Source organism: Leptopilina boulardi, unplaced genomic scaffold (genome assembly GCF_019393585.1).
Source record: "Leptopilina boulardi isolate dan_hultmark-lab unplaced genomic scaffold, ZJU_Lbou_2.1 LbouV2_179, whole genome shotgun sequence".
Taxonomy (NCBI): Eukaryota; Metazoa; Arthropoda; class Insecta; order Hymenoptera; family Figitidae; genus Leptopilina; species Leptopilina boulardi.
In genome coordinates, this window is record NW_026137728.1 from 1483549 (window position 1) to 1508548 (window position 25000).

The window sequence follows — 25000 nt, forward strand, 5'->3', positions numbered from 1 at the left end:
AATATAACTTTGTTTGAAATTTAAAAAGTATTTCTTTAAATTATATAAATTTTTTTTAAATCAAAAATAAATTTTCTTTACATTAAACAAAACTTTTCTTCTCTAATTATAAGAATATTACATACTGAATTTGAATATAAAATATTCTAAAATAACTGCCATATAATATATATTCTAAATATCAGAATTTTTTTTTCGCGGTGAAAATGAATCATTAAAATTTTGAAAAAAAAAAAAAAAGATTGAAATGATCTAGTTAATAGTATAATAAAAGTGTAATTTAAAAAGAGAGTGTGAGGAAAGTTTCTTTGGAATTTAAAATTAGAATTGAAATCGAAATTAAGAGGTCAATAAACTAGTTTTTCATTTGATTAGAAATCTAGTAAATTATGACGAAATTGATCTTGAAATGGACAAGAAGATACACGATCGTATTTATATCGATATATGTGTATATATATATATATAATTTTCACTTTTTAACAACTTGGAGGAGACGCAAAAGATGTGAAAGCAGAAAATATATAATATGTGTTCTAGAAACTCGGACAGTTTAATATTAGAGCAATTTTCCTCACAGCTATTAAGAAACGTGACAACTGCTATAATATTGCTATATTATACGATATTTCTATATGATAAACACTATATATTCAAAAGAAAATTACTTTTTTTAAATCTAGTTTACTTATGTATTTCTAGAGTACAAATACAATTTTAGAATTACAACTCATTTGTTCATTCAAAAAAAAAATAAAAATAAAAATTTTACGTTGGAAAAATATTAATTTTACTGTAAAATAATCGTTTTAAAATAGGGCAAAATAAGTTCCTATAAATGGACAAATCAATTTTTAGACGAATAATAAAAATATTAAAAATATAAATTTTATTTTTTTTTCAATATTTAATTTTTTATTTTTACGTTAAGTATTTTTGTACTTTTAAAGAAAAAATGATATAAATTTTAGAAAAGCTGCAGTGAAATTTTTTAATGATTTAATTTTTAAAATATAAAACAGTTAGAAATTGCATTTAAATCAAAATTAAAAGTTTTTATGCATAGGAAACGATTTATGTAACGTAACCTAAAAATAATGTTTTTAAGTTACATTTCCTTGCGTTTCCTTGTGCATATAAAAACTTTTAATTTTGATTCAAATGCAATTTCTAATTATTTAAAATTTTAAAATTTTATTTTTTTTTAGTTTTTAAGTTATTGAAACAATGAATTCTTATTTTTAAGAAAAAATTCTTTTCATATTAAGACAAAAATTAAAAGGACATATATAATTTTTGAACCAGATCCAAAAGACCAGAGAATACAGAAAAAAATGGTTCTCATTTTCTTAATTTCTCATTATTATTCTCCCAGTAAGTTTTACAACAATGCCTTATGATATTCTTATAATATAAAAGGTGGAACAAAATGAAGGTATAAAGAAAATAATGATAAAAACGTATATACATCAACGGAGTGTATATAATGGAGATCGTTCTTTTGGAAAATTTAACCTTTCTTATAACTCAGGCCCTGCGGGTACTCTTTCTTGATGTCTACTCTCTTTCAGAGTTGAAGCGAATTTTTAAAAACATTGAGAGCTCCTGGATTTGTTGCCAACTTCAGAATTTGTTTTACTTTTATAACAGAAAAGTTTTCGTATACCTATACGTATATATATATATATACATATTCTGAGAGAAAACTTTTGAGAATGAAACCAAGTATAAAAATAACAGAGAAAGCATCTTATAAATGAAATGCAGATGACAATATATATATCTATATTTTATGGAAAAAAACTACTTATATTACAAGTTTTTTTTTGAACTAAATTGCGAGATAAATTGTACATTCATTCAGAAATACAGTTATTGATGCAATCAAATTAATTATAGATAAAATAATCATAATTTTTAAATTTAGCGCCATTAATTATGGTTTTGTTATACAAGGTTGGTACTTGTCAATTTGATTCTTAACCTAAAAATTTTCTATACTTTCTAAATCTGAATTTAGTCACTTTTGAATAATTCAACTGCGTCGATTCGTTCATTAAATGAATTATAGTAACCGTTTTGACTAATTTTAAGCCTCACTAAATAAATTAGTAATTTTTCAACTAAAATTGAGTCATTTTTGACTTAAAATTAGTCAAAACCGTTACTAAATTATTTATAATGAACTAATTGGCGCCGTTGAATTAGTTAAAATTGTTCTAATTCAAATATAAAAAATAGAAAACTTTTAGGTTAACAATCGAATTGACAGGTGCTGGCAACCGTGTAACATAAAACCACAAATAATGGCGCTAAATTCAAAAATTAATAAAAAATAAAAGTAGAAACTATAAAAAAAAACTATAAAGAAATAAATTAAAAAATGCATAAAAAATTCAACTTTTTTTTTAATTATTTATACTCTTATTCTATTTTGTTATTCGAATCTAAATCTAATCTAAACATTAATCAACAATAGAAGGACAAATAACTATGGTAAAATTTACTTGAAACTTGATAAAACATTTAGGTATATACTATATAAATCATGTTGTCATTTATTCACATATGTATACTATGTCTATCTTGTAAATTTTAACGTTTCTTTTTTCTGCACGTATATATATAACAACCAAATGATTAATTGATTCAATTAAATTGTTTTCTGTGTGTGTGTAAAAGTAAAATAAATGTCTGTGAAGTTCATAACGTTTGTTGATTAACGATTAATAATAATTGCCTAAAAAAATTTTTTTTTTTGAAATTGTTGCAACAAAAAAAGAAAAACCAAAAAAAAACATTTTGAAATTTAGAATATTTATATACATTGGAACATTTTTTTAGGTGAAGATATTAAAATATAAAACTAAATGTGACGACGTTCTAGGAGAAAAGAGACCTTATAGGCAAAAAATTTTAGGTTTTTTTTAAATTTTTAGTTTTAAGAAATTTAACACAATTTTAGGTTACGTTCAGTGATAGTTTTAGCTTGACTAAACGTTCATTTTTAATTATGTAAAATCAAAGTCAGTTTCTATTCAATATTTTGGATATAATAAAAGCATAAACATCAGTGGCTTTTATTAAAAGTGTATCCTTTTTGTATATTTTTATTCGTAAAATCACACAAACATAACCTAAAATTAAGAATTGATCCTTTTTATGTATTTTCAATTTAAAATTTCAAAACATAACCTATATTTTTTTTCCTTCTAAGGCCCCTTTCTTCAGAGCGTGTCACAAATGTATCATTCGAGAGTAGATAAACCAAAAGTGGAATGTCGTTTCTATGGAATATTTGCAACGATATATTATGTTTTTATTCTTTCATTACATACATATATATATACTGTTCAATGTATATCTAACGAGCCACACATTGACTGCGGTCATTACATACTTCAACACGCAACATGGTATATAATATACCTTTAACATATAATTCACACGATTTTGTATATATACGGACTATCGGATAGAAGCGACATTAGAAACCTGTTCGTGTTTCATATATAAATGATCAAGAGTTGCAGAAGCTTTTCATTTTCTATACGAGATGAGAATTAAAACATCACCTCCAGCTGCAAATTTACACTTATAAATCATTTTATATACATTATCTTCTTTATATATACACATACATAATATACAGGGTGCTCAAAAAGTTGTTCCGAATGAAGAAAACTACATTTTCAGATCAAAAAAATAAGGGCCCGGTGATCGATATACTGTCTCAAAATAAAAAAAAATATTTTTTTAAAATGAGACTCCTAATTTTTAATATCAAATTCGTAATCCCGCTAAAATTCTGCGTACTCTCTAAATCTGAATTAGTAAAAATCTTTACTAATTTAAATTAGTGACTGACTTTTTGCATTAGAATTAGTTAAATTTTACTAATTGTTAGTAAAAGTTACTAATAATTAGTAAAATTTTACTAATTGAGAAGCAAAAAGTGAGTCACTAATTCAAATTAGTAAACTTTTTTACTAATTCAGATTTAGAGAGTATAGACATGTAATATACATGACTAAAATATTGGACCTTATCCCATAGGTATTGGGCCCGAACTTCTTCTATACAATTTAGTAAATTCGCAAAAAAAAAAAAAAAACCTTGGAGGTAAGAAATTACAATGAATTTTTTGCCTAAAAAATATTTTTTTTTATAATTTGTTGATTAATGAAAACTACACAGAAAAAAGTTGGTGTTATTTTTGTTGCGGGTAATTTTCTCCAATGCTAAAATCAGGGTGTCTACTAAAAATCTGAATTAAAATTCCAGGACTTTTCCAGACAAATTTCTTATTTTTCTAGGACATTAAATTGGATGACTTTAAGTAATAAAAAAAATTTTTAGTTTAACTATTGTTATCCGAAATTATTAAAAAATTAATTAATTACTTAAGTAAATTTTCATTTTACTTATTTAATGAATTTTTTTTAACTTGATTGACAAAATTAAAAATTTTTGAAAATTTGAAAGCAAAATATAAAAAATTCAAGGACAAAAATTAAAATTCCAGGACTTTCAAGGACATTTCCAGGACTTCCAGGACTAGTAGACACCCTGTTAAAAATAACACTAACAAACTTACTATTAACTTAGAAAAATGTCAAATTTTAACTTTTAGCAGATCCAACTTTCCAATATTTTTCAATTACAAATTGAATAGTATTGAGGTTAAGAGAGTGTCTTCAACCCGCGACCTCGGTGTTGTGTTTGATTCGCGCCTAAATTTTCGCGAGCACTATACAAGAATGATTGCCAGAGCATCGAGAGCTTTGGGTTTCCTGATTCGATGCACTAAAGATTTTAGGAACCCCAATAATTTAACTCTTTTATTCAATTCACAAGTCCGTAGTAAAGTTGAGTACGCTAATATTATTTGGAATCCTATTTTTAACTGTCACTCAGACGACATAGACTATATTCAAAAACGTTTTTTAAAGTATTTAGTTTTTAAAATGGATGGTATTTACCCTCAACGTGGTTCGAATTATTTGCAATTATGTAATAGATTTGATGTTTTTACTTTGGCAGAGCGACGCATTGTTTCAGTTTTATTATTTCTTTTTAAAATTTTAAACTCCCAGATCCATTGTCCATATCTGTTGAGCGAAATATCATTTAGAGTACTGCGCTTACCTTCGAGATCCCATGAACCTCTTTATGTGCCTATATTGTATAATTCTAGAATGATCATGGATCCTATTTACCTACATTGTTATCATTTAAATCAAATTTATAAAAGTATCAACCCTAATTTCGATCTTTTTTTCTGTAACATTTCCTCTCTCCTTAAAATATGTTTGATCAATATGTTTTGAGTTTGAGGTGAGAAAGAATGTGTGCATTTTTAGAAACTGTTTGTTGCTTAATTTTTCGATGATATTTTATATTAAGTGTAACCCACTAATGGCTCTTGTAGACCGCGGGTTCACCATTGTATTAAATAAATAAATAAATAAAACCCATAAGATTTAACTTAGATTTAGGGTAAAATTTGTTGCGTGTTATTTTAACACCAATTCTGGTGTTAAAATAACACATACAAGAAATAATTTTTAGGCAAAAAATTATAGAATTTTTCATTTTAAATATTATTTCTTTAAAAATCGTTTATCATAAACGTTGCGCACTTCAGCTTTGTAAATATTGGGCCTTATCCCATTATAAGTATTGGTCCTGAATTTTTTCTACAATTAAGTAAATTCTCAAAAATCACTACTTGGATGGTTTTGAAGGTTATACAGATTACGATTTCAAAGTCAAATCAGTGGTTCAATTAAAAAAAAAAAATACTGTGGAGCCTTACATTGGGCCCAGGCTTTTTTTTGCGAATTTACTTAAATGTAGAAAAAATTCGGGCCCAATATCTACAAGATAAGGCCCAATATTTTTTTCATATGTATATCACATGTCTGAATGCGGAATTTTAGTAGAATTACAAATTTGATATTAAAAAATAGTGATATCATTAAAAAATTTTTTTTCTTTTATTTTGGGGCTCATTCTTTTTGGATTTGAAAATGTTGTTCTTTTTATTCAGAACAACTTTTGTTTTATTTTTTTTTTTAGAAAATTGATACTTTTCGAGATATTTGACCGTTTCTATACTTTCTAAACACCCCGTATATATATTTATTTATTTAACTGTAGTTTTAGAATTTCTAACTTCCTTAAACTAAACAGTTCAACTTCATTAAATTTTTTTTCTACAGAGAAAATTACGATGAGGTAATGCATTATATTCTTCTTCTTCTTCTACTTCTTTTTTTTTTTTTTGTTGAAAAAGATTACACTCTTCCCGGATATTCGAGATTACATATGAAATAATTAGCAGTAAACTCTTCTTAAAATTGAAGATAATTATATGCTACGACACTTGGATAAACAATTTTTTTTTTCTTAGTCGTTCTTCTTTTTAGTGTATGGGTCATTCTCACAAAAAGGACAAATGACACGTTCATGACATTATTTTTAATAAATAATTATAATAATTGAAAATGTTGCGGGCCTTATTATAGAAGTCAACAGAATTTAATAAGATTTTATAAAAAAAAATTGACAATTTTAAATAATTGAATATAATCATGTTTATATAGTGTAAAAACTCCCCTCCGTTACCGTTCGCGAAGTAAGTTTTATTTAAAGAAGAATTATTGCATTCATACTGCAATAGGAAAACATCTTTTGTCTAGTAACATCTACTAATTACATTATTTATAATTGATTTATAAAGTGTAAAACAGAATATTTGTAAAATATTTTTTCCTAGAATTAAATAAGTTTTGTTCGCAAAGTAAACTCCCCTCCGTGACCAATTACAAATATAATGAGTAAATGAAAAAAAAAAATGATAATTGAGAAATGAAGAATTCAAAAGTGTTTACAGTGACGATGTTGTTTTGGTCAGTACACAACATCATGAAAGAAATGAAAACAATAAGTGTCAGAAAGATTTTCAGTTTCGCAATGTTCGTCGACACAAAAAAACTCCCCTCCGTGACCACTTTAAATTTAGTTTTTTGATAAATAAATAATAAATATTATTAATAATTTTTAGAATATTCTTTTAAATATCGCGAATACTATTATTACTTTTTTTTATAAAATTTATTATTTTTATATTAGAATCAATAAATTTTGGCTACGCCTAAAGGAAGAAAACTCCCCTCCGTGATCGCTAGTCACATCCATCGATTATAAAGCCTCATGCAAAAAAATGCACCTTTTTCGTACCTCGAATTTTGAAACTTTCTTTATGCCAAATGGTAACATATGATGACCCAATAATCCCTGCAAAATTTCAAGATGATCATATGCCCCCTTTCGGAATTACAGGGGGTCAAAGGGGGCCATGTCAAAAAAAAGAACATGTAATATTATCGAATAATAATGTTAAAAAAATCAAACGAAATCGTTCCTTCAAGATTTTCGTCTGCTGATTACGAATTTGAAGTCCGTTTTCAAAAATTCAAAATGGCGGAACCTATATGGTGGACAACAATTTAAAAAATCGATCCGATTGACCTGAAAATGGTTACTCGGAGGTTTTTGGGGTCGCTGATTACGAATCTGAGGTCCGTTTTTCAAAATTCAAAATGGCGGATCCAATATGGCGGACTACAATTTCAAAAATCAATCCAATTTACTTGAAAATGGTTACTTAGGTTACCTTCAGATTTGTGTTCACCGTTATTGAAACCACCTAATTAACGATATTGAAGCCAATTAAATAGATTTAAAAGATAATTGTCCGACATTTTGAATTTTTTAAAACTGATTCCAGATTCGTAATCAGCGACCCCAAAAACCCCTGAGTAACTATTTTCAAGTAAATTGGATGAATGTTTAAATCTGTCGTCCGCCATTTTGAATTTTTAAAAACAGACCTTAAATTCGTAATCAGCGACCCCGAAAACCCCCGAATAACCATTTTCAAGTAAATTGGACTGATTTTTGAAATTGTCGTCCGCCATATTGGATCTGTCATTTTGAATTTTGAAAAACTAACACCGGATTCGTGTTTAGCGACCCCAAAAACCCTCGAGTAACAAGATTTAAACGGATTCGATCATTGTATCGGTGACAAAATATTAAACAATTATTTTATATTAAACAATTATTTTTTAAACAATAATGTTCATAAAGATCGTAACAACGTATTTTAGAGACTTATTTAGGTCCTTCTCTTCACATAGCAATAGTCATAACAGTGGTTTTGAACTTTTTTTTTTTTTTTTTTCTTAATTCAGCATTTGTCCTTTTTGAGAGATTCACCCGTATATAGAAACTTTAAAAATCACTTTGTATCACGCTAATGATTGCAATCATGTCAGATTTTTTTTTTCAATCGTATAATTTCAGAGCAACGTTGCAAGATTGTTTCGAATTTTGCCAGAGATTATTGCAATTATATATATATATATATATGATTATTTTCAAAAAAAAAATTTTATGCACGCATCTTTTCTGTTATTTAAATAAAAGTAGTTTTTAATGAAAAACGAAGAATCTTACTTAAAATAAAGTTAAATTTTTTTCTGTGAACGAATTTTTATTTAACAGAATTAAATTATTAACTAAATGAATTATTATTATATTTTGATGGAATTCTTAAAACGCCAAAATTTTCATTTCACCGAAATTGCAAATGTCCGAATAAACATAACCTAGAAATAGATTACGACGTGATTTTTAAAACCGACTTATTAGAAAAAATTATTATCAAAGAAATTGTGATTGGCTGACTTTAAAAAAAAGCGCGTCGAATTTTTTTTTTTGTAGGTTATGTTTGTTCGGACATTTGCAATTTCGGTCAAATGAAAATTTCAGCGTTTAAAAAATTCAAAAAATTAATTTATTATAATATTTATAAATTATAGTAATAAATATATTATAATTCATAGTAAGAAGTATATTATAATTTATAGTCATAAGTGTATTATAATTTATAATAATTCGAATTAATTGATTCCTCAGATCTAAATAAATCAGGCCTGATATAAATTTATTTAAAACTGATATATACTTTTAAAACTATCGATTACACTTTTAACTGGGTGACGATAAATCAAATTAGGAGCGTAAAATCTCTTTTTTGATTCAAACTAAATAGGTTTTTTTTCGGCGTTATTTTTTTTTTTTTTTTTTTTGTAGATATCAACAGGAGAAAATAAAGAGAAAGCATATTCGAATCATATATAGGAAATAGAGCGAGTGACTTTGTATAAAAGAAATATAATGAGGAAATATACGTATATAATACTCTATGCCTTTATAGTCTTTCTCTCTTTCTCTCTCGCGTCTGATTAATGGTATATATACCAACATCTAAAAACGAATGACTATAACAAAAAGCGCAAAATCGTTCTGGCCAATTGGCACGCTTAATCGAGGATCAATATATACATACAGAGAGAGAGAGAGAATGGTTTTCCATTCTCAGGAGAGAGAATCGACTCTCAAAATAAGGTCATTGCTGATTGTCAAGTGTCGCATGTGACTGCAGCAAAAGCATATATTAAATAGAATATCACGAAATCAGAAATTATAATTCATTTTTCTAAAATCATCAGAAAGACACCATTTGCTTTTAATATTACAATTAAAGTTTTTAAATTAATTCTAACTATTAATATGCTAAACTTAGAAAAAAGAATTCTTAATTTGAATATAGAGTGGAACGTCCGAAATATGACATATTTTTATATTTTTGACACCTATTCAACCCTGCTCTTTTCTCCATTCTAGTTCCCTGCCATGTATTTGAAAAAAGCTACCATTCCCTGCAAACTGTCACAATTTAGATGTTCCACTGATTATTGTATCACACGAAAAAAAAAGTTGAATTTTTACCCCAAAATTGGTATAAAAATTATCTGCAATAAATTTTATCCTAGTTGAGGGCGCCACCGTCTATGTGAATTAGCATTGGTGAAAATTACCCGCAACAAAAATTACCCAGCGTTTTTTCTGTGTATATCAATTTTTAAAATTTCCAATTAATAGAATTTCATTAGATATACTATTAATTGAGCCGAATTTTAATTTTTGCAGAATTTTCACTAAACCGATTTTCTACATTATAGAATTTTTAAATAACCAAAAATTCCAACAAATAAACATTTTGTGAAGTGAATTTTCAGTTATATAAAAATTCTGTGATGCAGAAAATTGATTTAATGAAAATTTTGCAAAATAATAATTCGAACAAATAAAATTCGGCTCAATGATAAATTATAGCCAATAAAATTCTATTAAATGAAAATTCTAACAATTTTAGAACTCATTCATGCGCGTTCAATTTTATTAAGAAAAATTGTATTATTAAATTAAACTCAAATATATTTGAGTGTACAGCAAATATAGAAAAAATAAGTTTGAATTAAACTGTATATATAATAGAGTTGAACTAAAAATATCGTTTTCTCACTGTAATAATAATTATGATAATTATGCTTATTAAATTAATTTAGCAAATTCTTATTTCGCTTCTTAAGTCAGATCCTTCTTTTTTCGTGTAATATAAAAAAATTTAACAATCCAATCAAGGTAGAATAATTTTTTTTTTTTTTTGTATAATAAAATACCTTTCTGTTTGAAGGTAACCCAAAATTTAAGTCTAAAAATTGAAGAGCGGTTTCTATATAATCATTTAGGAGAAAGATTTATATGAACAAGTTTTATTGCTGATCTACCGGGCAGACTCATATGTCTTGTCAATTATATTCATGACACTCCCTTTTGCCTCGAAATCGCTTCTAGGTCTTTTATGTTGGCTCTCCTCCAAACTCAAATCCTGCGAAGATGATGAGTCTTCGGGGACACACATATATATATATAAAAAAACGATCTTTATACAACCACTTGCGATTAATGAAAAAAATCATTGAATAAAACCTACTTTAAAACTGCAATAACATAGGATCTCAAAAAAATCGAACTTTTTCTAAGGTGCAACTTGAATATAATTTTCTGACGTATTTTGATGCGCTGATCACGAATCTGAAGTCCGATTTGCTTCATTACGTCAGGATTGTTTCCTAACCTCAAAAAACATGTATAATCAAACAAGTAACTCAAAATTCTTGTGGGTTTGGGGTCACTGATTACGAATCCGATTTTAGAAATTCAAAATGGCGGATGTAATATGGAGAACAATTAAAAAATATAATATATTGCATCTGCCATTTTGAATTTTTAAAATCTGTGAACAGATTCGTAATCAGCGACCCCAAAAACCCCTACAACCCAAACCCACAAGAATTTAGAGTTACACTGAAAAAAGGGTTTGGTATTGACAACCAAACGTTTGGTTGGTATTTAAGCAACAAAAATTTTTTTGTTGAATCAACAAAATTTTAATTGTCTCAATCAAAATTTGTTTGACACAACCAAAATTAGAAAAAAAGGATTTTTGTTGTCCTAACTAAAGTTTGATTGGGACAACCAAAATTTTGTTGATTCAACAAAAAAAATTTTGGTTGCTTAAATACCAACCAAACGTTTGGTTGTCAATACCAAACACTTTTTTCAGTGTACTTGTTTAATTATGTACATGTTTTTTGAGGTTATAGAAAAAAATCCTGACGTGATGAAGCAAATCGAACTTCAAATTCGTGTTCAGCGCATCAAAATATACATAAAAAAAAAATCATATGCCGATTTGCCTTAGAAAAACCTCGATTATTTTTGTGGTCCTATTTATTTGGCGTAAATAAAAATTTATTTAAATCAAATAAATATTTATATTAGTCTGTGAAGACAAATATATCATTTCTCTGGGTGTATGTTTATATTTAACTAAAATATATTCTATCTAGTTCAAATAGAACATTTCGCTGGGTGCATATATAATGATTTTTTTAAAAATTAAAATTGCAAAATTCTAAAAGGAGGATAATAAATTTCATAAAATTCAAGATCAATGAAAATTCCCATATATTACTGAGCGCTTGAAACGCGTTGAATGACGTGAAAGATTAATTTGTATGAATATATATATATATATATATATATATATATATATATATATATATATATATATATATATATATATATAGTGTGCGATATATAAAACTGATTAACGATTAAAAATGATTAATGATCATTTTCTTCCCTCCTGCATTTCAATGAAATTCCTCTACTATATTGGGAAATTGTTTTTGTCATTTTCAATGGAGTTGTTTTTATATTTGGAATTATATATATATAATATATATATTTAACAAAGCTAGTGAACAAATACTTTTTGACGATGCCACGTCAATATAAATATTATATATATATAGATATAGAGAAGACGAAGAGAAGAGAGATTATATGCTTGGAGATCAATAGAACACACGAATGTGACAGTCAAGCGGCACAAACGCCTACACAATCCCAACTGTTTATAACATGAGGAGCGTAACTCGAAACAGGAAACAGAATTTCTCAGTTCGCTTCAATTTCAAACGTCCAATTGATATTGAACGTTCTCTCACAGCGCAAAACATACATCCAATTACAAACCACAGCTTCCTGAACACTACACTATATAAATCCAATGGAAAATGTGACTGCGCCAGGAAATGAAGGAATATTGTTTTCAATCCAATTATTTCTCAAATATATCATGTCTGTGTGTGTGTGTATGTTAAAAATCTATCAACCGCAAATGATTAACTCATATAAATAAATAAATAATAACACTAATCAAATTTTTATATGTGGTAAAATTTTGTTTATTTATAATATTTGTGAGATTGATGATTTTGTTAGAAGATAATTGTATTATTGGTTATAATTCCTATAATTTTTGAAATTCAGGGTGTCCAACAAGGATTGAGAAAAAAATTCCCTGACTTTTCCCTGACATTTTTTGATTTTTCCCCCTGACTTTTTAATAACCTTATTTCTGCTTTCTTTGGACAAAAATACGGTTACTGACATATTTAACAATAAATTAATTTCTAATGGTAGTAACAAATGGTAATAAAAACCATTCAAGTTTTTTTAGATTAAAAAATTTTTAAATTCACAAAAAATTTTAATTTTTTTTAGAAACTTACAGAAAATTCCCTGACTTTGAATGAAATTTTCTAAAATTCCCTGACTTTCCCTGACCGTTAGACACCCTGGAAATTTAACAAAAACTTTTTGAATTTAACCCCTAACAATTCAGCGTTCAAACTTAAAGGGCACAACGGGTGTGCTAGACCCGACATATTAAAAACGTGTATTGTAAAGCCGGTATTGAATATTTTTGCACAAAAATTTAATCTGATGTAGCTTATGATGTGTTTTTTAAAATTTCATTAGTTTTACTATTATATTGTGACTTAAAAATTTAAGGTTATACTCTTGATGTATTATTTTTTAAAGAATGTCTAATTATAAGAATATTTTCTTGGCGCCTATTTAAGAATATTTTCGAAGCATTTTATTCTTAAAGTTAGAATATAATATTCTTAAAATAAGAAACATTTCTTAAATTAAATTTTTTTTCTTCTATCTGTAGAATATTTCTTAATTATTCATTTGAGTTACTTTCTTTGTAAACGAAATTTTATTTAACATAATATTTAGGTACCAAATTTTTATTTGACATAATTTTTATTTTAACGAATTTTTTTTTATTCACCTTTTATTTAAAAGTATTATAATCTCTCTATTTGTTCGAATTTTTATTTACACGAATTGTTATTTGATAGAATTCCTAAAACAGCGAATTTTCATTTGATAAAAAATTACAAATGGCCTAACAAACAAACGTCAGAAAGATTTCGGCGCAGTTTTTAAATTAGACCAATCAGAAGTTATAAAGAAAATTGTGATTGGTCTATTTTAAAATTAGCGCCGATATCTTTCTGACGCTAGCTTGTTCGGCTATTTGTAATATCTATCAAATGTAAATTCGCTGTTTTAGGAATTCTATCAAATAACAATTTGTGTAAATAAAAATTCTGACACATGGAGATTCGATATAGTTTAAGAATTCTGAAATTATACAATTCAAATCACTAAAATTCTGCTGAATGAGAATTTTGATAAATTAAAATTGGTTTAAATTTTATAATTCTATAAAATAAAAAGTTATCAACAAAAAATTTGTTAAAATCAAAATTATATTAAATAAAAATTAGGTACCTAAAAACTGTGTTAAATAAAACTTCGTTTACAAAGAAAGTAACTAAAATATGCTAATTCGAAAAATGAAAATTCGTCTAAATAAAAATTTTATCAAATGAAATTTATACAAATGAAAATTCTAGCTAATGATTTTTATGAGATATTCATGCGCATCGTTAAAAGCACAATTTACTTTTTTACAAAAGGTAATGTTAAAAACACAATGTTATTTACGTTCCCAGGATTAATTTTATGCAACAGAAAAAAATTTAGATGAATTTTTGATTTTTGTTAATTTTTACTCCAAAAATTTGAAAAGTCAGGGTAAATGGGGACAGCTTGTCATTTTAACCAAATTGATAAAATTCAAAAATTCAAGTGAATTTCTGTTACAGGAGTCATAAGGAATAAGAAAAAAAATTGGTATGAATTTTAAGTCTGTTTTCTTTGAAATGCTCGACAAAATACTGGAACAGTTTGACTTTGATTTTCAAGTTTTTATGCATTGAGCGATAACTTTTTTTATCTTGCTGCCAATTGTCAAGATAAAAGCTTGACAATACTCAAAACCTCTTGCAGGTGATCTGAGGTTAAAATATTGACGTTGAACTTAATTTTTAAACCGTAAATTAAGCTCCAAAACTTCTTGTCCCCATTTACCCCCTGTCCCTAGTTACTTTAAAAAAAGGTATTGTTAAAAAATAAATACAATTTTTTTTTTACAAAATTTAATATTAAAAACTTTGTTTAATTATACATTTTCCTCAAACAGGGAAAACTGTCGAGGCCCCTGTACACCAAAAACCCCATTTTGAAATAGGTAGGACAAATAAGTGAGTTAATTTCGAGTATACGAGAAGTTTAAAGGTTTTTGTTATACAAACTCTGAAATGAAACACGTCAGAATGATTTTGAACAATGTATGAAGTTTGCCATATTAATTAACTAAATTTGATAGTAACTAAACTCGTATATAATGAGCAACAAAAATTAATTTATGTCTTTTATGTGTGCAATGAGAGAATTTAGATGTATGTGTGTATGCGTATACAAATAGGGAAATAAATGAGGAAGAATAGAGAGACTAAATAATGCCATAAATGGATGCTTTTGTCGAGCGAATCGTCTTTGAGATGTTGAATTCGATTTAAGACGGGCTTTTGTCAGAGAGAGTGAAGGCGCATTTTACCAGTTAAATCAGACTGTCGCGAAATTATGCTTGAAAGACGTTTTCAAATCTCCAAGGATCCTATAAGAGAGAGAGTGAGAGAGGGAGAGATTTAAACCTGACTTGTTCCATCAAGGAGGATGTGTAATCTCAACCTACAATATATGATATAGCCTTCACCTGGTCAATGAAATATTCAAGTGGAATTACTTCTAAATAGATTTTCAAATATTCGCACAAAGAATCGACTTAAACATTCAAAAATATAGATGAAGATTGAAAAAGAATGTTCAATATTATATTAAAGGGGACCATCACTTTAAGAAGGAATGGTATATACTTTAACATAACCTCAAAACTGAGAAATTTTTTTTTAATTTAACGCAAAAAAAAATTATTAATTTTTATGTTTTGTTTGCGTTAAATTAAAAAACAATTTCTCAGTTTTGAGGTTATGTTAACGTGTACCATTCAAATTTTTTTTAAAAATTTAGAATAAAAATGAGTGAGAAAAAAAATAGTAAAAACGTGCCTATTTTTTGTGTTCGCAAACGGACTTCTGCCTTAAAATCGTCAATTAACCTATAATTATCAAACTAATTAAAAAAAATTAATTTTGTTTTTTTCTTAATTAGATCGTATAATTATAATTATTTTTCGTTAATTATAATCACCAATTAACCTATAATTATCAAACTGATTAGAAATTTAAATCAGTGATATTCACGAAAGATTAAATTTGTTTTGATTTGAAATTATATGAAATATTATTTTTTATTTAGGATTAAATTAAATTAGTAAATTACATTTTGAATTTCGTTTTCACTCACTATAGAATATATAGAACGTCATCAAAAATGATAATTAAAATTAACTTTAATTTTCGTTTTAACATTAAAAAAAAATTTTTTTTTTGAAGATTAATTTAAATTCTGTTTTTCATTCAGAAACAAGATGAGTTCAAGATCTAATTTAATTTCACTTCAAATATACACTCCGCACACTTTAAAGTGGAGATAAAGGTTTTGAAAATCGTATTTAGTTCTACTTCAAAAATTTAAATGAAATTTAAAACCTAATTTTTAAATTTGAAATTTAATTTAATTTCAATTTATGCACTTGAAATGAATGTCAATAAATTCTCATTTATATAAAAATCTACTTCAAAAGTTAGAATGGAATTTAAATATTTATTTAATTTTACTTCAAATCTAAAATTGAACGTTGATTGAAGTTCACAAAATGTTTTAATCAAGAATTGATAGAAAAAGAAGATATTTTTTAACATGGAAAATAATAAATTTTTTTTTTTGAATTGTTAATCGAGAAAAGTTGTAAAATTTTTTCCAGCAAATAGTGAAAATAATATTTGCATAAAAAAATATGTTTTCTTGTCTTCGTTGATATGATATAAATATTGTAAAATTCATTGACGTAAAGTTTAATTAAATTAAAATACTGATTTAATTTCACTTTAAATTTTGAAGAGGTATAATTCAAAATTGAAAATAATTCTATACTCTATATTCAAAATCGGTTTGAAACTAGAAAATGAAATTCAAAATCTAATTTAAGTTTACCCCAAACCTGAAATAATGTATATATATATATATATATATATATATAAAATTTGAATTTAAATTAACTTTTGTTTTACAAATAAATCTGAAAACAGAATTTAGAATTTTGCTGAAAATTAGAAACAAGAAATTTTAAAGTTTAATTTAATTTTACTTTCAAACCCAAGGGGCACTATATTTCATGCCTGTGCGCGACAAAATTTTAAATATTCGTGATTCTCCGCGTAGCGTGCAATTTAGTTGTTGCTGTTATTAAAAATTTTTTTTTGTACAATTTAACAAAAATTAAATTACACGGAAAGAAAAGATTCAGGAAAAATTACGGAACTCAGTTGAGTAACTCTGGATATCGCGATAATTTCGCGGATATTTTTAAACTTATCTGTTTAAATATAAGTAATCAAATATTTTGGATATATAGTCTAAAATATTTTCTCATTTTTTGTTAAAATGAACATTAATAATTCAAGAAGAAATCAAATTAGAATTTGCTTAGTCCCTTTCAGAAATGTTAAAGAAACTTTCTTATCCCCGGTAGGGATCTAGCAGGGATATCCCTGCGATTTCCCTACCAGAAGTAAAGGGTTCTCGCTGGAACCCTATTAGCTCCCTTTAATCGATTATTATTAAATAAAAATTAATAAATATTTAATAAATCCAAAAAACATATTTATATAAAGATCCAACGTCTTTTCTTCCGTGTGTGTTTTTGAAATTGTAGAGTTAAAAACGCCCGTTATGCTATTTATTATAGCCGTGAAGTTTAATTGAACTTCCTAACCTCCAAACAGTACTAACACAAATTTTAACCAGAATTATAAATAAAAAAGTTAGAAATCATAATATTACCTGAAGAAATTGGAATAATCATAGTAAACATTAAAAATTTGCAATAATGATATTAACATAAAGACAAAATTTGAGGTTAGAAAACCAATCAATATATTTTTTATTTTTAAATATTCTAAGTACATATTTCATGTTTGTTGGCTTAATATTAAATATTCTTAAATTGATAATATTATGTTAATATTTACTTTCTGATAAAGAAGATGAGTGATTTGAGTCATCTAAATTGTCAATATCCATAACTTGCTCTTGAACATATTGCATTCTATTTAATTCAGCGCGTATGGATTTCACCTCACGATATTGTTTGCTACGCATTCGCGATTGCTTTTTTTTCCTCTCATTATTTTCCATTATTAATTAACAAAAGAACAGTAAAATTCAGGTTCACACAAAATGACATGTGCACTTGCACCATTCATGTCATCATTCTCGACGATGGAACATCGATATATTGAAAACTTCGATACATCGATTTCGATATTTTCGATTTAAATTTAAATATTATTTTTAAATTAAATAAAAAGTTAAACTATATATAATAATGTAATTTATTAATATTATTTTGATTCTGTCACTCGGTGTTATTTAATAATAAATTTAATTTATTTAATAATTTTATTATTATAATTTATTATTATTAATATTTATTCTTTTTATTATTATTTCTAAAACGAACATTTTAAAAATATTTGTGTCCCTTATTGAACATAATTAAATTCTTATTTTAAATAAAGAAAATATCGAAAAATAATCTAAGTTCAATTCGAGGTATTTCTGGCTAGAATTTTGTAAGGGCTTAATCAGATTTTTCTAGTTTGAATTGCCTTTCTAGAATTCAAATGGGATCTCAGCAGATATTTCTAGTCTGAATTTCTCACAAGAAACTAATCAGGTTCGAGTAGGACTTTTCTAGGCTAGATTTTCTAGCGCGGTTCTAGTCGGAATCCATTATCACGTTGGGAAGCTTAGGGACATTTCTACACGGGTACTTATTGACGAGTTACTACATGAATTTCTTATAAAGCCTCATATGAAAAATTACGGAACTATTTCTAAAAATTATTAGCTAAGAAAGACGAATAAAATTTTCTTCTGTTCACAGAAAAAACCTGAATTCAAATTGAGTATAGATTCTATACTCAATTTGATTCGCAACAAAAATGAAACTGGTTGTTTCATTTCGAGTTCTAAGGTAAAAGTATCAAAATGAAACAGGCAAGTTTCATTTTGAGAAAAAGAAAAATGGAAAAATATTGTGAAATAACGAATAATTTTGCACAAAAACATGAAATATAATAATTACAAAGAAGTAAATAACACGCTAGACTTAATATATTTGATTAAAAATTGCTTGTAATCGCGTAATAAAATAATAAAGGAAATATGTTTTTAGGTTAGAAAAATGAAAACATGTGTTTTGACAACAGGAACGGTACTGCCAACTTAAATAATAGCGGTAAATTTAAAAACTTATGAAATTAATTATTATCTACGTAAATAATAATAAATAATTTTTATTTAAAAACTTCTAAATATTCGTACTGGTCAAAATAATCTTTCTGGTGTTGTTGAAATATTAGAAACAATAATTGAAATACAAAATTACTCTGCTTATGATGCCAACTTAGAAATCTGAAATTCCAGCCAATATCATTTTGAATAACATGAAATTTGTCCCATACTCATTTCGATACCCAAAAGAAAATGAGTTGCAACAAAAATGAGTCCAAGTTTTTTCTGTGTTTCTCCTTTCATCACTCACATTTTTTTGTAAATACACGCGTAGACATAACTATAATGTCACACTTGACAATTTATATATAGCGATCAAATACAAACTCATATATTATTAATATAACATACACATGAAAAAATTTTTATTAAGAATCTAAAGCAGAAACTTAATTTTAGAGAAAATTTCACTGCAGGCGGATTTGAACTCTCGTCTCTAGGTACAGAAATCCGGTGTGTATCCTCTGAGTTAAAACAGGTACATAACTTCTGTTTTTTTTAGTAGAAATCTATAAGAAACTGTATGCCGAGTGAATACACAGTGGCAATGATTAACTGCGCATCAGAGTCAATTCCGAGTTCCGTAATTTTTCAGGTTCAAATCCTGAAGTCTTCCATAGCGAGCAAAATGAAAAGTTATCAATGTAAATAGAAATATTCATTCCAACTTTTATAAGATTTTGCGAACTTTTCTGAAGAAACTACTAAATTTATTTGAAGAAAGTACTGAAAGAAAAAGTTACTGAATTATTTTGAGATTTTTCCGGAAATTTTTCGAACTTACTGAACATTCATGAATATCTGAATTTTTCTCTCGTATACAGAGTTACTGAATTATTTCAGGACTTTTTACTGAACTTTTTCTTTCCTTGTATACAAGCGACATGGAATTGTACGCTTCTTGGAAAGACACCCATTTATAAAAAAAAGCTCCAATCCAGTTATATACATAGTGTAATTATTGACGTAATGCGAATCGAGTGTTTGAATTACGTAAGTGTTGAGTCAGAGGAGATGCAAAGGCAAAGAAATAAGACAGAAAGTATATATATATATATATGTAAGTGCCAGCTATTGATGTCATTGACCGAACAGCTACACCAACTCAATACAGAACTATATATATATAACTACAATTCTACAGCTACAAGTCGTTTCTATTACTAAATAATGCGTATAGACAAGAGCACGTGAGTGCGCTTCCTCTCTTGCTCATTACTTGAGTCCTACACTCGCAGAAGCCGCTTTGGCTTTCTTATCTCCTCACAACTCTTCCTTGCACTCAGCACTTTTTTTTCTTTTTTTTTTTTTTCTATTGCTCCCTCGAAGCCCCCTTTCCCCCACAGACACATATATATATATAACGACACATACGACTTTAATGATGACCACTTGTTTTCTCTGCCGAGTTTTACCGCCTTATTTACTCTTAGCGTGAAATTGCTTCTATCTGTCCCCACATTTGGATTATTTTCAGCGAGCAGAAAAGAAGGTCGTTTTAGAAAAGAACTATATAGCTTTAAACGATAATCCTCTCTCCCACTATATATATATATATATATATATATATATATATATATAATGCTCACATTATTTTTAAAGCTTTCTCCATAAGACAAGAAAATGACATGTCACGAAAGATAAAAAAAAGAAGAAAAAATAGAACCTCTTTGGGAATTTAATGACAAATTTCATGAAGCGGAATCAAAAAAAAATGTTGTTGTTATTATTATTATTAATAGAAGCGCAAATTGTGGGTGAATTTTTACTCTATGAAATTTTTATTTAATACACCGAATGTCTAACCAAATTTCAATAAAACAGAAATTTAATTTAATTGAGTTAAATAAAATTACATCAAATTACGTTAGCTATACTCTCTAAATCTGAATTAGTAAAAATGTTTACTAATTTAAATTAGTGACTCACTTTTTGCTTTAGAATTAGTTAAATTTGACTAATTGTTAGTAAAAGTTACTAATAATTAGTAAAATTTTACTAATTCTGAAGCAAAAAGTGAGTCACTAATTTAAATTAGTAAACATTTTTACTAATTCAGATTTAGAGAGTAATATAGGGACAGCAAACAAATGTTCTGTAGGGTCAAAAAAGTTTGCTGTATAATAATAAAATTTTAAAAATTAAGATATTGTTTAACACAGCAAACTTTTTCGTTATATGTCATAGCAAAAAATGTAACTTTAGTGTTATACTAATTTTGATAGATCCGATAGCAAACATCAGTTAGCGTCTGTAAACAATTCGTGTAAACATAAAATTTGTCAAATATATATTTTGTTAAATATAAATTCTGCTAAAATGTAAATTCTGTCAAATATAAATCCAGTTAAATATAATTTTAACTAAATCAAAATTTAGCAACTTAGAAATTAAAGGCAAAAGAATTATTCGGCTAAATGAAAATAATATTGTATATTTAATTCAACTAAATATTCGGTATTCTGCATTTTCCGCAAACACTATATAATGTATACTGTATGGCAAAAAGTAAAAGTCTTTTAATTTCATTGAAACAAAAAAAAAAAAAAAAAAAATTTAACATAAAAGAGAAAATAATTAATAAATGTACTCACATAAGGTCAGGACGAAAATGATGAATCATTGCACAAAAGGCCAGTCCATCTCTCCACGATGTTGTCATATTTTGCACATTAACACCAGGATAACCATCCGTTATCCTTCTGCACCAGAGCTCAAGCGCCTTGGTACCACGTCGTTCACCCATTCTGCTTACTGCTGTTGTCTATTTCCGGTCACCAGCTCGTTCCTCTTTACAATTCACTCGGCTTCGTCAAGCCGCAAACACTCTCCTGGACGATCCGTTATCTGCGCAAAGAGAGAAAACATTAACTTGACACGTAACGTTACAGCAAAGCCTCAAGCTATCTTTAGACGTGCAAAGCTTCTATATACATTAAAGTTGCGCGCATTTCTAGCGCAACTTCTTCTTATTCTTCTTCCCATTTTCCTGGATATATGGTACATATATGTATATACATTTGCCATTCCGGCAGTATTTTTCTTTTTATTACTTCTTGTATTGTAACCTAATCAATTTATATGAAATTTGATGGTATTGATACTTTCCCGTGTGGAAAAGTCGACTGGGCTCCAATCGGGGCCAGACTGGGTTTCCCAATGTCCAAAGTGGACAACGCTCAAACTGGGCCCCTCTAATTCAGAATTTTTATCAGTTTTTGGCGATTTTAGCTCAAAGAAATTTTTTTTAGCCGAAACACTACGATAGTGCATTTTCATGTATTTTTTTACGCTGAATTCGAATTCGAAGTCAAAATTGACAGATTGGCTCAAATTTTGAAGATAATTCCAAAAAACTGATTTTGAGTATTTTGAGTTTTTTGTTACTTGGGTTTTTTTGCAATTATCTCAAAAATTTGAGCGAATCTAACAATTCTGACTTTGGATTCGAATTCAGCGACAAAAAATACATGGAATTACACTATCGCAGTGACATTCAAAATTTTTTTTAACTTTTTGATTTTATTTTTCTTTCTGAGCAGTTTTTTGAGTTTATCTCAAAAATAAAAGCCAATCTGATAATTCTGACTTCGGATTCGGATTCACGTGAAAAAATACATGAAAATAGACTAGTGTAGTGTCTCGGACAAATCACATTTTACTTTTTGTGTGCCTGTGATATTATTTAAATAATAATTTAATCAACTTAATTCTTTTATTTCTTCATTTTTCAAACTTTGAGAAGCTAAGTTGGGCGTCTAGTCTCACTTTGGGCGACTTTGGGAAGATTTCCTCACGGGTTCTAAAGAATTTGTTCAAAATTACGGGGCATTTGTTTGAATTTTTAAGACGCCGAATTTTCATTTGTCAAAAATTAGAAATGACCGAACAAACAATCGACAGAAAGATTTTGGCGCAATTTTCCTGTCGATTGTTTGTTCAGCCATTTGTAATTTCGGACCTATGAAAATTCGGCGTCTTAAAAATTCTATCAATTAAAATTTAGTACAAATAAAATTTCTTCTCAATGGAAATAATATACAATAAAATTTTATTAAATGAAAATTTCAACAATTGCTTCTTAGAATTTATTCATGCGTTCCAAATTAGTAAACAAATAATTTTTGCTGTTAAATTTCCAAAATTTTGTAAAAATTGTTTTTTGTTATTGTTATTTTTTATTAATTTTTTTTAACTGTTAAGGCTGCGCGCGACGTTTCTTATTTTCCAGTCAATGGTACCAACATGATACTCAAATAAAATATTGTAAATATAACCTCACTTTTGAGAATTATGTTGGTATTACTTGCACATGAAAAACGTCGCGCGCAGCCAAAACAGCTGATTAATATAATTCAAAAAATGAAAAACAATTTCTAAAATTTTGAGTAAGTAACCGCATTTTCGTTTTGGTTATGAAATCTGGAAAAATAAGGAAATTTTTTGGTTTTTTTTTTTTTTTAACTGAGAGGCATTTCATTTGTGGTATTTATATAAAATATAAATGAAACCTCAGAAACTTCTTGTGGAATGCCAGGACATTATCGTTTTTATTACTCTTTCACTATGTATTTAATATATACGAAAACATGCCACAAACTTTTTATCCCAAGAGCCGCACGGAGACTATCAGTATAACAACACTTTCTACATATGAAATAACAATTCTTCAGTATACATTAGGATGCTAAGCGCATATATTATAGAAATACAAACTATTATACAATAAATCGTATAGATACCAGTTTTACAATTAAGATTGTATTAAATTATTACGATAATTTATTGCCTGAAATTTTTCTCTTAAAACTTCTTTTTTTTAAAAAATCATTTTCAAGATTGTTTTTTACTAAATGCATTTTTAAATATCATCTATTATGGAGAAAACAAATTGTATTTTTATATTTTTTAGAGGTGCATGATTATCACATATAAAAAATGTCATTAGTAAAAATTTTCATTTCAAAGAATTTTAGTCTATATAGAATTTTAATTTTCGATCCAAATTTTTTTTTTATAGACGAATTTTTATTTTTTCAAATTAGCATTTGGGGGAATTTCATTTTTAAAACGAATTTTCACTTAACAGAATTTTTCAGAAATTCCTAAAACACCGAATTTTTATTTGACCGAAATTCCAAATGTCCGAACAAACATAATCTAAAAAAAATTTTTTTTTTGCGTTTTAAAAAATTTGACGAATCAGAAATTAACAAGAAAAATTGCGACTGATTGAATGTTTAGTAATTCATCGAAATTTTTTTTTATATAGATTATGTTTGTTCGGTCAAAAGAAAATTCGGCGTTTTAAGATTTCTAGAAAAAAAAATTCGGTTAAATCAAAACTGGGGGGATCTGTTTATAACATAAATAATAATAATAATAATTATTATTATTATTTTTATATTATTTTGAATTTATCACTCGGCAGTTTTAAATAACATTTATAATTAATTATTATAATAATAATAATAATAATGAATAAATGAATGAAAAGAAATATGAAATTAATCAATTTCGCAACACTCTATAATATTTGTATTGTAAAAAAAATACACATAAATGACCAAAAGAATTCATTGATAAAATAATTAAAAAAATTCATGTGTCGACGATATTTGATGACTTTCAACTTGCTTAACAAGAAAGGTCATATGTCTCGCGGTCTCAGCGAAAAATAATAAAGAACATATTCCTATGATGAAATAAGAGTTTGAAGATTTAAAAAAAAGAAAAAAAAAAACAATATACACATATATCGCGTAAC

The 25000-nt window shown here is 26.8% G+C and overlaps 1 protein-coding gene across 3 annotated transcripts in view; it reads right to left on the reverse strand.

Moving 5' to 3' along the window:
• LOC127277746 (MICAL-like protein 1) overlaps positions 1-25000 on the reverse strand; it is a 114573-nt gene that overhangs the window by 58438 nt on the left and 31135 nt on the right. For all 3 annotated transcript variants that reach the window (XM_051299083.1, XM_051299082.1, XM_051299084.1), the window contains exon 2: positions 21828-22080. In XM_051299083.1, the coding sequence (XP_051155040.1) occupies positions 21828-21979 (152 nt within the window). In that variant the 5' untranslated portion in view covers positions 21980-22080. The remainder of the gene's footprint in view (positions 1-21827; positions 22081-25000) is intronic.